The 14,923-nt window shown below is 41.4% G+C and overlaps 1 protein-coding gene across 1 annotated transcript in view; it reads left to right on the plus strand.

Annotated features, from left to right (window-relative positions):
* Positions 1-254: 254 nt before the first annotated feature.
* Positions 255-14,923, plus strand: part of CYBB (cytochrome b-245 beta chain) — a 77,602-nt gene continuing 62,933 nt past the window's right edge. Inside the window, exons 1-2 of the mRNA XM_075334259.1 lie at positions 255-338; positions 3,848-3,943. Coding sequence (XP_075190374.1) covers positions 294-338; positions 3,848-3,943 — 141 coding nt within the window. The 5' untranslated portion in view covers positions 255-293. The remainder of the gene's footprint in view (positions 339-3,847; positions 3,944-14,923) is intronic.

Raw genomic sequence — 14,923 nt, forward strand, 5'->3', positions numbered from 1 at the left:
AGTATTTAGTATAATATTGGTCAGCATACTTCAATTCATATCGTCTAGTAATGTGTTGCAAAATATATTGTCATCTAAATATTATAGAAAAGCCTGCTTAGTATAGGTATTTTACATTTTGATCTTCATTTGTTCTACATTGTAATCACAGAGGCTGGTCATGGATGAAAAAAAGGAAACTGTATTTTCACTTCCTCTTAGATATATTTCCTAACAGATGCTTCACACCGTACCTACACAGTAGACGTCTTTACTCTTTACAGCTTGAGGAAGTGGTGAGACTCTCAGCAAAGATGAGCAACTGGGTGGTGAACGAGGGGCTTTCCATCATTGTAATTGTAAGTAGACACATTGTAACCTTGAGTAAAATCTACTCTTAGCAGTTTATTAGATTGCTACAAAAGAGAATGGGTAACGTCAGTTAGAATGCATTGCAACAAAGATGAGAAATTCATTTGTTAGAATGTAATCTTTTTAGAGACGGATCAAATACAAATAGCCTAGCTACTTTAATCTCTTACATCAGTTTTTATACTTTTTGTACCATTACATTTATCACTTTTAAATCTCAGGTTTTGTTCACTTATCCAGTTAACATCCAGTTGAAAGAATCTCAGTATTACCGGAGGCAAAATGGGAGACAAAGTTTCTGTTTTTGAATGGATTTTAAAAAATTTGATCAGTTTAAAAGCAGAAATTTTGGTTTCTACTTTGCATCCATTTTTGTTCCATTTTTAATGGATTTGTTTGAACTAGAGGGGTTTCTGAACACCTATATTGTAGTGGGCATGAGCAGTCTTAAAAAAGTGATCGTGATCTGCTATCCATTAAGATCCATCTCCCACAGACTTCAATGTAAAAACAAGATGGATTTTATTGCTATTATTGCTTTTTCTTTTTTTTAGCAGACAATAAAGTTGTGCAAACTATGTTTTTGGATCCAGCTAAAAACCGTATTACAGCTGGAAATGAAGCAAACAGAAGACACTTTATGACATGTCTATTCTCATTCAAAAATGGGTTCTATACTAGAACTTTTTATTTCTGTGTTTATGATCCCAATATGGATCCAAATGCACTAATTCCTATACATATGAACATAGCCTAAGAATACTTAAAGGGAACCAGTACCCTAATTCATGGTGTCCAATCTAGGGCAGCATGAATCAGAGCCTGGCTGCAGAATTGCATGCAGGTATATTAGTCAAATATTTTTTTGATATCCGGACAGGGATCATAGCTGGAGACTAGTCTGGTGCCACTCCTGGTTAGATTTTCACAGTGCTGGCAGAGGTGATTGAATCAGTAGACAAGTTTTTTTCATAGTGAGATACCCATTAATTACCTGCAACAGTGCTGGGAAAAGCTGCTCATAGGCTGGTCTAGTTCCATCTCTCCATTTGGTTTCCAGACATATTTAAAAAGGTTATGCACTACTTTTACATTGATGGCCTATCCTTAGGATAGGTCGTCAATGTCTGCTTGGTCAGGGTCCAACACCCCGCGCCCCCATCAATCAGCTGTTCTCGGTGCCGGCAGCAGCAGGTGGCCAGAAATGCTCAGGTTCAGAGTTGCCCTGTCTTGTGATAGTGGCCGCAGCCAGGTACTGCACATCCACTTCCTGTTAAATCAATAAGAGGTGGATGTGTAGTACCCAGTCCCAGCCACTATCAGTTGATGGGGCAGCTCCAGAACTGAGCATTTCCTGCTGCCGCATCCGCCGTCACTGAGATCAGCTGATCGGTGGCGGTGCGGGGTGTTGGACCCTGGCCGATCAGACATTGATGAGTTATCCTAACGATAGACCATCAATGTAAAAGTAGTGGAAACCTCTTTGACTATATTTTTTTTCTAACACACTAGAGTGATTAAAAGAATACTACACCTCGCTGCAATTGTGCAGCCTGGCTGAGATTCATGCTGCCCAAGCTTTGGACAGCATGAATCAGGTTATAGATAGGTTATTAAGAATAATTGATTTGTACAAAATATGCTGTTAGCAATAGCCAAACTAAATATTAGAATAAAATCAATACTTCTAATAACGTCTAAGAAACTTGTGAATAAAATATGCTTACAGTTCCCAAGTATCTATTTTTATGGTAACATGTTTCCTATCTGTGCTTTACATTGAAGTCTTCTGTGGCTGAACATTTTGTGATTGTAAAAATATTGCTTCTATCTCTATGAATTACATGGGGTCTTATTGATATAAAAAAATAGAAGTTTTTAATTAAGATGTAATAAGACAATAGACTGTAAATTACAACAATCCTCGTTTAATCCTAAATGTTTTATCAAACACATTGTATAGGTGTCAGAAAATTACCCAGGGTATCTGCTTTTAAGAAGGACAGGAACAATACCAGATCTTTTACTTGCAAAATACATAATTTCTAATGGCTAATTTCCATTGTGACTTTTTACAATGTTGTGAGTTTTTAACTGTATGTCATGCTACAATTATAGCAAGGAATGACAATTGTTTTATAATGTGTGCCCGATTCTTGAAGGTGTTTTTACCAGAATTGTACACAAAATTTTTGTGCAACTCAAAATTGCACAAAAATGTTATAACATTTCTGCTAGTGGCACACAGGACTTGGAACATGCTTCTAGCTCTTTAAGAGGCACACGTTCTCTGTATATGGCAGAATAAACCTCGCTTTGTTCAGCTATCGCCTGTTTTGGACGTTCTCTGTCATTCTTACATGTTAATTGTTTCCATTGGGTTCCTTGGCCTTGGACTTTGCGTCCTTCTGAAGGAGAGAGTTCTGGGCTACATGTCTTCCACCTTTAAGAACTGTAGCTTGCAGGAACCCATGGACAACACCCTCTCCCCTTTTTTCCTTTATCCTTGTTCTTTTCTTGTCCCCTTTATCCTTATTGCTTTATATTTTTTTCTTTTTATGACATAGTATCAACCCCTCTCAAAAGATCAACCTTTCTAATGATGATCCCACTGTTGGGAACTTTTGACGCAATTAATATTTGACAGGCTCTGTTTTTATTATATTCAGATTCTATTTTTTTTTTGCATTAAGGTTATGTGATCTCTCACCGAGCATTTCCTTGTTCGCTAACATCCCATATATCCCTTTTATGGACACAGTATGTGTGTTTTTACTTTTAGAATGTGCAAAAGTTTAAAGTGAGCCTGTCAGCAGGATTTTCCTATATAATTTAAAGTCAATGCTATACTGGCTCTATCATGCTGATTCTCTACATACATTTAGTTGTCAGATTGGATGTATAGTTTTTGAAATAAAGGCAAGTAAAGTTACAGAAATGTACAACATGTTGATTGTCAGCAGCTACCGAATAGCTAATATGTGTGTGGGGTTTTGCTATCTATTAACGCCCTGTCTGCTGCCTGGCCCGTGTAAATGCTAGACTGTATGGGCTGCATTTCTACATGTCACTATCATGTGACAGAAATGACTCATACCTGGAAGGAACCCATACAGTCTAGCATTTACAGAGGCCAAACAGCAGACAAAGGCAGGAATAGATAGCAAAACCGCTCCCACATATTAGCTATTCGGTAGCTGCTGCCAATCAAAAAGCTGTACATTTCTGTAACTTTACTTGCTTGTGTTTAAAAACTATACATCCAATCTGACAACTAAAAGTATGTATAGAATAAGCATGATAGTGACAGTATAGCACTGGCTTTAGTTTATATAAGAAAATCCTGGTGATTGGTTCACTTTAATAAATAACAATTTGAAAAAAAAAATAATAAAAAAAAACAGCTGACCATTGAACATCTTCCTTATAGGTATAAGGTTTCCATTCCTGACCTTGATCTAACACATAATTATCATCAATTATTTTTATTTTTCAGCTGGCTTGGTTAGGAATAAACGCATTTCTTTTCTGGAATTTCTACCTTGTCTATGATGCAGGCCCAAGATATTTCTTCTCTAGAAAGCTTTATGGTGTAAGTATCTTTATCTTGTTCAAAAAGTCCGTTAAATACTATAGGCACGCTTTTAAATTAAAAATAACACCTTATAGTCATCTTTAGATCGATAGATAGAGAGAGAGAGACAGAAAAAAAAAATGGCGAATCTGGATCGTGCACCCGGAATCCCGCGTCCGGGTCGGACCCGGATCTACCGCTGAAACCGCGCGGATCCGGATTTTTTTAAGTCATCTTAGAGTCATCTTCTATACTGGCATTGTTCCAGCGATGTTGGTGCCCTGTCTCCCAGAGGCTCTCATGACTTTGTTATACAATGTGAGACCTGCAGTCAATCAGCGTCCGCTAATGGATAGCTGTGCTCACCCCTCCTCCAGACTTATGAGCTTTGTCTGAATGAAGAGAGCACAGCGGTTCAATACTGGCCACTGATTGACTGAAGGGGTCACATGGCACATGAGCAGCCACAAGAAATGAGTATAAGGTGTATTTATTTTACAAGGAGGTATAAAGCATTTAAGAAGGGGTTTTCCTATTATTGGACATCATCTTTAGTTTCAAAGTGCCCACATATGTTTTGGGTGGACTCCAGACAGATACATTTGTGAAAAAGGTTCCACAGTTAACTAAATAAAAAAAATGTGGTGTAATTTATAGCAATTTACCTTTTTCCATCTAAAATTAATTGAAAGCACCACAAGGCTGCTATGAAGATTGTCAATATTTCTCATCAAAATTAAGCCATTTTAGCCTCTGAAATCATGTATTAATACACAGTATTCTGATTGGTTCTCAAATGTAAAGGTATACAGAAACCCAGCAGTGACCTCTAGGAATAAGAGCTGTTTCACATATAAGAATTTTTAGTTTGTGAACTATCTATTATTTTTATGGATAGCTAATGGATTGCAATTGATATAATTGATATGCCTTTACATATGTCCTATTTATTGTCAACTGATTGTTTGTAAAACGTAAAATGGAGAAGTTTTCTTTTGATCCGTGTTGCAGGTCAAACTCCCCAATGCAAGTCAAAGGCCTTATGAAAATTAACAGGCAGCGCACAGACGCCATCTTTGTGTTGTCTGTATGAGACCACGTGCACACATTGAGTATTTAGTGAGGTTTTTTTACCTCAGCATTTATAGTCAAAACCAGGAGAGGAACAATCAGAGGAAATGTACAGTATAAGAGAGACACAGGCAGCACTTCTGTATTTATCACCCATTCCTGGTTTTGGCAACAAATACTGATGTAAAAAACTCACCAAATACTCAATGTGTGCACGTGGCCTTATCCTGTATACTGGGTGGTGTGTACTGCACAATGGACAATACCACATATGTATTTATATTCAAGTCATACTATAATGTATAGAAACTAAGGAAGAGGACCAAAAAGTCCATGACTCATGTTGATATTAACCCCTTCAAGACCTTTGACCCAATGGTACATCAAAACTTGTGTCTTTGATGTGGACTCACACATCGAGCCTGCATTTTTCACCGCACATGACGGCTGATTTAATCACCTGCGCCCATGTCTGTTGACCAATTAAATACCACTGTCAATCTGACAGTTGCATTTAGCATGCGCTAGAAGGGGGACGCATCGTTCCTGAGATTGGTGTGCCTGTGACACGATGGCGGGATGCTGATGAGTTGCCATGACAGCCAGGGGTCTGCTTATGACCCGCATGCCTGTCATTTTAAATCTCTTGTGAATAGGAATTTTTTGTTCTGTATAGCACAAGCGATCAGATGATCACAGCTTCTAGTACCCTAAAGGGACAAAGAAATACAGTAAAAAGTGAGAAAAAAAGTTTTTAAAAATATGAAAAAAACATTAAAGTTCAATTCACCCTTTTTCTTCATTAAAAATAAAACAATTAGACAAAGAAAAAATACACATATGTTGTAATCCTGTGTTCTTAGTCTGATCTAACAAAAAAACATAATCCTATCGTTAAACTGCATAAAGGGGAAAAAATGAATAACCGTATTTTTCGCTTTATAAGACGCACCTGATTATAAGACGCATTCCCAAATTTGGTGAAGGAAAAGAGAATTTTTTTTTTTAATGTTAAATGGGGTCCATCTTATAATGCCAGTGTCCGTCTAACAAATCATATAGGGTATATGTCCCTCATAGCCCCTATCCTAAAATTAGCCCCCCTTAATCTGGATATGGCCCCCTTATATTGAATATAGCCCCCTTGTACTGGGACACGTCCCCCTGTGCTGCCCATGGCCCCTATAGATGGCACACCTCCCCTGTGTTTGATATGGCCCCCATGTGTGCTGCCCATGGCCCCTATAGATGGCACACCACCCCTGTGTTTGATATGGCCCCCATGTGTGCTGCCCATGGCCCCTATAGATGACACACCTCCCCTGTGTTAGATATGGCCCCCATGTGTGCTGCCCATGACCACTATAGATGTCACACCTCCCCTGTAAGATATGTCCCCATGTGTGCTGCCCATGGCCACTATAGATGGCACACCTCCCCTGTGTTAGATATGCCCCCATGCTGCTGCCCATGGCCACTATAGATGGCACATCTCCCCTGTGTTAGATATGCCCCCCATGTGTGCTGCCCATGGCCACTATAGATGGCACATCTCCCCTGTGTTAGATATGCCCCCCATGTGTGCTGCCCATGGCCAGTATAGATGGCACATCTCCCCTGTGTTAGATATGCCCCCATGCTGCTGCCCATAATAAAATAAAACACTTTCCTTACCTTCTCAGCGCTGTAATCCCTGTGTCTCCCTCCTTGCAGTTGAGCTCCGAGTCCTCCCTCCTACACTTCCTGGTTCTTGCTGCCGGTCATGTGATCGGCATGGCAGAGTGATATCATCTCTGCGTGCCTTATCACAGACAACAGCAGCAGGAGGCCGAAGATCAGCGCTGGAGGTAAGTAAAGCTTTTTTATTTTACTATGGGCAGCAGCACGGGGGCCATATCTAACATAGGGGGGATCATGTGCGATCAAAGGAGGGCGCAGGCAGATATAATATGCCCCGCTGCCCCAGCCTCTCAGCGTGATGCAGTTTCAGCACCACGCTGCTGATGGACAGTGGCTGTGCATATTATATGAGCGGGAGCAGGAGATCAAACGCTGCCGCTCCCAGCTTTCCCTGCCCCCACCAGCCCCCAGCACCGCTCCAGAGCGGACCCTGCAGTGTATATATATATATATATATATATATATATATATATATATGTACACCCCCCCGTATATTCGGTTTATAAGACGCACCCCCTACTTTCCCCCAAAATTTGGGGGAGCAAAAGTGCATCTTATAAAGCGAAAAATACGGCATATTACTTTGAACGCCATAATTTTCCAGTGAAATGCAATAAGAAGCGATCAAAACATTGTACCTACCAAAAAATGCTCTTATTGAAAATATGTGCTCAGGGTGCATAAATTAAGGCCTCATACATTACAAATTTACAAATAATTTTCTACCACTTAAATAAAACAGACCTATACATGTTTGGTATCCTATGAAATCATATTGCCAGGTCAGTTTTATCATACAGTGAACATATTCATTAAAAAATACAAAAACTTGTGGAATTACGCTTTTTTTGCTATTTCAATACACTTCAAATATATTTCCTGCTTTCCAGTGCAACACATGATAAAGTGAATGATGTCATTCAAAAGTACAACTCATCCTGCAAAAAACAAGGTCTAAAGGACGCTTTACACACAACGATATTGCTAGCGATCTCGTTAGCAATGTGACACGCCCAGATCGTTGCTACGATTTGCTGAGATCGCTCATAGGTCATTTTGTAGTGGTCACACGTACGCATCTCACAAACGACGCAACATCGTTCAGCGATATATTGTTTGATCAAGGCGGTCGTGTGGACACCATCACACAGCATTCCTCCCAACGATTCCGGCAACAACAGAGGTGTATAATTGTCCATAGCATACACCCTGGCATGACACCAATCAGAGCAGAGGAGGCGTGGAGCATTTTTCGTAACGACACGCCTGCGTCGCTGATGACGGACGCACTAATGATGTTGTTCGTCGTTGGCAGGGTGTCAAACGTAGCAATATGTCTGCTGCGTTCGAAACGATAAACAATATTTTGAAAATGAACGACGTGTCAACGATCAACGATTTTCGTTATTTTTACGATCGTTAGGAGTCACTCGTAGGTGTCACACACAACGACGTCGCTAACGACGACGAAAGTGTGTCACGAAATCCGTGACCCCGACAACATATCGTCAGATAAATCGTAGCGTGTAACGGGGCCTTTAGGCTATGTGCGCGATAGAAACTGACTTTTTCTTAAGGAAAAACTGGACCCTGTGAAAGAATACCGCACCTGCGGTAAAAACAAAATGCACCAAAACCGCAACAAAATCCGCATGCGGTTTTACCGCGTTTTGGTGCGGTTTCGGTGCAGAATTTCTGCGGTTTTGCCGCATGTTGGTCCCTGTGGGTTTTTACCAATAATTAATGGATAAACCGCAGGGACCTGCAGAAAAGAAGTGACATGCACATTAATTCCGCAGCGGAATTTCTGCAGGTAAATCCACAGGGACAAAAAATTGCAGTGTGCACACAGCTTTGTCTAATCCCCATAGATTTTGCTGGAGAAGGACTGCAGAAATGTTACAAACATTTTCTGCAGCATTTCTGCAGCGAAATCCACAGCAATTCCGGGGGTAAATCCGCAGCGTATGCACAGGGCCATATATGGCTATGTGGATGTAAAAAGAAAAAAGTTATGAGCCTTGGAAGAAAAGGAGGAAAAATGAAAACGCAAAAAAATGGAAAATTGCAGCCATGAAGGGGTTAAAAAGATTTAAACTTTATTAAAGATCAAAAATATATTGGCGGGTGGGCAACAAAAGAAAAAAAAAGGATGCACGCTCAATTGTGGGATATGTAAGTAAAAAGAAAAAAAATACATACAAAGTGTAATACAGAGTAAGGGAAAAGTGAAAGTATCAATGCATAGACATCAATACAAAAGTGACACAGGCATATGACATGTGGGTATAAATGCAGACATAGGGAGAGCAGTATAGTCAATTTCTACTGAAAATGGCAATGTCGAAACTCATGTTGGGGTGGACGCAACTCTCTGGGGAAGAACTATAAGTATATGTATCCTGCGTTTTCTAGTTTATTTCCTGGCAATCATAAGTTAAGTACATCTTGCTCCTTACTAGGGATGACAGCAATTGCCTGTCTTTTTACATATTTATGGTGATGTAACTCCTTCGGTTGGGATCATGGAATCCATACACATTTTTTATAGAGACCATCCCTTACTCTAATTTACCATACTATTCTTGAGTGTGTTTCCTTTTCTTTTGTAGACTCACCCTCCACCATTTGTTGATCTTTCCTGAAGTATAAATCTGTGTAATATCAATATGAGTCATGGTCTTTTTGTTCAGCTTCCTCTTTCTTAGTTTTACTGTGAAGGAATATTGCAAGGGGTTGTCCCATAAACAAAGTCCTGTTAAATTATTAGATCTTTGGAGCAGTAATAAGTTCCACAATTAGATGTGTTAAAAAAAATGTTCCTGTGCCGAGATCTAATATATAAAGCTGTGTGTGTGTGTGTGTGTGTGTGTGTGTGTACAGTATATTGTGTGTGTGTGTGTGTGTGTGTGTGTGTGTGTCCGTGAAAGGAATCCGCACCGTCACATTTACAATCGCGATATTTTGCACAGACACCTCACTTGACTCAGGGAACGTCATAGACTATGTTTTGAGGAGAAAATGTAACTCTGCGCTTTACAGTTATTTGCCAAAACCTGCTTGCATTAAGGTCAATGGAGCTGGGAGCTACAGGTCATTAATAGGAACTGTGATTGGTTGCTATAGGCAATGAAGGACATTCTTAGTATAAGTGAGGTGATATGATAGATACAGACAGACACCAACACAGGTAGAGACAGACATCAACACAGAGACACAGAGACAGACACACACAGAGACCAACACACAAAAACAGACACACATTAAGACAGACACAGAGACAGAGACAGATATACAGAGACACACATAGAGACAGAGACACACACAGAGACCCACACACACAGAGAAACACAAAGACACACTCAGAGATACACAGAGACTGATACAGAGACACTCACACACAGACACACACACACAGAGACAGACACACACACACAGAAACTGATAGCGACAGAGACACACACAGAGACACAGACACGCAGAGACACAGACACGCAGAAACACAGACATGCAGAGACAGAGACACAGAGACACACACAGAGATAGAGACACACACACAGACACGCTGAGACAGCCATGCAGAGACACAGACACGCAGAACAGAGACACAGAGACACAGACACAGAGACACACAGACAGAGCGAGAGAGAGAGAGACAGACATAGAGGGAGACAGACAGTCAAACAGAGGGAGACAGACAGAAAGATAGAGAGGGAGACAGACAGTAATACAGTGTGGGAGACAGACAGTAAAACAGTGTGGGAGACAGACAGACAAACAGAGAGGGAGACAGACAGACAAACAGAGAGGGAGACAGACAGAGAGGTAGACAGACAGAGGAGGGAGGGGGAAAGAGAGGGAGGGATGGAGACAGACAGACAGTGAGGGAGACAAACAGAGAGGGAGGGAGACAGACAGATAGGGAGGGAGACAGAGCGAGCAAGGGAGAGTGAGAGAGTGGGAGAGACACTTAGTTACTATCCTGGGCAATGCCGGGTACTGTAGGTAGTAATCTTATAAATGTGCCTCTGCTATGTACTGTGTAATAGCTCTGTCTGTATGTGTAGGAACATGGTCTGAACATACTACAGCTCCTGGGCAGGTAATGACGCAAAAAAGTATTCAGACATTACAGCGTAGGATTGTATCTGATTCTTTTTTGTGAAGTAAAACATGTTTTTAAACAGGCAGGGAAGTGTTTTACCTCACAGAAAGCAGCATCTGCAAACTCATGCTATAATATCTGTATACTCTCTTAAATTTCCTCCCCTGCCCAGGAGATGGGATATGATTAGACCATGTCCCTGTACGGTCAGACACCGTACACAGAAGAGACACATATATAAGATTACGTCAGCACAGGGACATTACTTTTTATCACATCCAGTTGTGGAGCTTGTTATTATTCCAAGATGTATTGATTCAAATGTATTTTGTTTGTGGTACAACTCCTTAAATAAATGTTATTCTTCATAAGCTGATACAATAAGGAATGTAAAAATTGACTCAGAGACCATATATAGGTCTAATACACTTAAAAAAACACCCACAGATCGTTTTTCTCTTATTATAAAAAAACTGGTTTGTGAAACTGGCCCAAAGCTAGGTGCTCACCATGTCTCCTAATATCCGCTAAAAAGCTCTGTAAAAGTGCCCCATAGATAAACAATGCCCAGCAATGCAAAAACAACATTGCTGTGTACATGTTCATGGAGGCAGTGCGGTCTCTACACCGTGTGCAGAATTATTATGCAAATGAGTATTTTGATCACATGATAATTTTTATACATGTTGTCCTACTCCAAGCTGTATAGGCTTGAGAGCCAACTACCAATTAAGTAAATCAGGTGATGTGCATCTCTGTAATGAGGAGGGGTGGGGTGTAATGACATCAACACCCTATATAAGGTGTGCTCAATTATTAGGCAACTTCCTTTCCTTTGGCAAAATGGGTCAGAAGAGAGATTTGACGGGCTCTGAAAAGTCCACAATTGTGAGATGTCTTCCATAGGGATGCAGCAGTCTTGAAATTGCCAAACTTTTGAAGCGTAATCACCGAACAATCAAGCGTTTCATGGCAAATAGCCAAAGGGTTGCAAGAAGCGTGTTGGGCAAAAAAGGGGCAAAATAACTGCCCATGAATTGAGGAAAATCAAGCGTGAAGCTGCCAAGATGCCATTTGCCACAAGTTTGGCCATATTTCAGAGCTGCAACGTTACTGGAGAATCAAAAAGCACAAGGTGTGCCATACTCAGGGACATGGCCAAGGTAAGAAAGGCTGAAAAAAGACCACCTTTGAACAAAAAACATAAGATAAAACGTCAAGACTGGACCAAGAAATATCTTAAGACTGATTTTTCAAAGGTTTTATGGACTGATGAAATGGGAGTGACTCTTGATGGGCCAGATGGATGGGCCAGAGGGTGGATCAGTAGAGGGCAGAGAGCTCCACTCCGACTCAGATGCCAGCAAGGTGGAGGTGGGGTACTGGTATGCAGGTCAGGCTCCAGGTTTTTGTGGGCCCCGGGCGGAAGAGTCCCAGTGGGCCCCATAAACACGCGGACACACACACATACACAGATACATACACGTACATATACATATTTAAAGACAAACTCACAAAAATACATATAAACAGACAAATCTATGCAGTCATATACACTGACATACATAGATACACATCATACGTGCATACAGACAGACACACACAGCTCTGCTGCATACATACACACACACACTGCTCTGTTGCATACATACAGACACACACACACAGACATACACACACTGCTCTGCTGCATCCATACATACGGACAGACACACACACACTGCTGCTGCATACATACATACAGACACACAGCTCTGCTGCACACATACAGACAGACACACACTGCTCTGCTGCATACATACAGACAGACACACACATACTGCTCTGCTGCATACATAAATACATACAGACAGACACACATACTGCTCTGCTGCATACATACATACAGACACCCACATACTGCTCTGCTGCATACATACATACAGACACACACATACTGCTCTGCTGCATACATACGACAGACACACACATACTTCTCTGCTGGATACATACATACAGACAGACACACATACTGCTCTACTGCATACATACATACATACAGACAGACAGACACACTGCTGCATACAGACAGACAGACACACTGCTGCATACATACAGACAGACAGAAACTGCTGCATACATACAGACACACACTGCTCTGCTGCATACATAGATACAGACACACACATACTGCTCTGCTGCATACATATATACATACAGACACACACATACTGCTCTGCTGAATACATACAGACAGACACCCACATACTGCTCTGCTGCATACATACATACAGACACACACATACTGCTCTGCTGCATACATACATACATACAGACACACACATACTGCTATGCTGCATACATACATACAGACATAGTTACATAGTTACTTAGGTTGAAAAAAGACCTACGTCCATCTAGTTCAACCTTCCTCCACCAGTTCTACATTTGGTCACTAAGTCATTTATAATCAACAATGTTGTGTGTCCTGAGGAAATCATCCAGCCCTTTTTTAAAAGCTGTTATAGTATCAGCCATTACTACCTCTTCTGGTAGGGCATTCCACAGTCTGACTGCTCTAACTGTAAATAACCCTTTCCTATTTAGTTGTCGGAATCACTTTTCTTCCACTCGCAGTGAGTGCTCCATGGTCCTTAGTATTGTCTTTGGAAGAAATAAGTCATGTGCCAGTCCTTTATATTGACCACACATGTAGTTATACATATAAATGAGGTCTCCTCTGAGACGTCTTTTTTCTAAGCTAAACATATCATACTTTTCCGACCTCTCATCATATGTGAGGCCTTCCATTCCTTGTAATAGTCTAGTTGCCCGCCTTTGAACTGCCTCTAACTTCTGAATGTCCTTTTTAAAATGTGGAGCCCAAAACAGGTTCCCATATTCCAGATGTGGCCTTACAAGTGATTTATAGAGGGGTAACAATACGTTGGGATCACGGGATCTAATCTCTCTTTTTATACACCCTAAAATCTTGTTTGCTTTAGCAGCTGCTGCTTCACATTGAGTGCTGCTGCTCAGCTTATTTGTAATGAGAATACCCAAGTCTTCCTCCTGTTCTGTAGTTCCGAGTTTACTTCCATTTAATGTATATGCAGCTATAGGATTACTCCGTCCTAGGTGCATTACTTTACATTTATCAACATTAAATCTAATTTGCCAAGTATCTGCCTATTCTGACATCTTATCCAGATCTTTTTGTAATATTGTACTATCATGGTCAGTTTTTAATATCCTACATAGTTTGGTGTCATCAGCAAAGACTGACACTTTACTATCAATCTCATCCACAAGGTCATTAATAAAGAGATTAAAAAGAATTGGTCCTAGCACAGATCCCAGCATCCCCACTGCTGACTGCAGCCCATTTAGAGAATGTACCATTTATGACTACTCTTTATTTCCTATCTTTTAGCCAATTCCTTACCCAGTTGCATATAGTTTCCCCTAGTCCTTGCTTCTGGAGCTTTAATATAAGGCTATTGTGTGGTACAGTATCAAATGCCTTTGCAAAGTCCAAAAAAAATCACATCAGCTGCATTACCAACAGACAGAAACACACATACTGCTCTGCTGCATACATACATACAGACAGACACTGCTGCATACATACATACAGACAGACAGACACACATTGCTGCGTACGTACATACATACAGACAGACAGACAGACAGACAGACAGACACACACTGCTGCATACATACATACATACAGACAGACAGACACACACACACACACACCTTGCTCTGCAGGGCCCACACACGCGACTCTGCGGGGCCCACACATGCGGCTCTGCAGGGCCCACACACCTTGCTCTGTGGGGCCCACACACACAGCTCCGGGGCCAGCACATACGGCTTCAGGGACGGGAGGAGGGGGAAGGGCATACATCGTGTGGGGGAGAAGCCCATACAGTTCACCGAGGCCCATAAATCGGGGGGCACATACAGATCTAGGGGGGAGGGGTGTCCCACATACCGCTCAGGTCACGATGGAGAGGGCTGACACAGCGCCGGAGGGATGGGGTCGCTGGCTGGCACTGTGCCCCCTTCATCTGTGGGACCGAGCAGGATGCCGGGCGGTAGCTCCGCCCACAGATAAAGCTCAATCCAGGAGGACGCTGTGGTCTGCGTGCCTTAAAGGA

This window comes from Anomaloglossus baeobatrachus, chromosome 2, assembly GCF_048569485.1.
Source record: "Anomaloglossus baeobatrachus isolate aAnoBae1 chromosome 2, aAnoBae1.hap1, whole genome shotgun sequence".
NCBI classification, from domain to species: Eukaryota; Metazoa; Chordata; class Amphibia; order Anura; family Aromobatidae; genus Anomaloglossus; species Anomaloglossus baeobatrachus.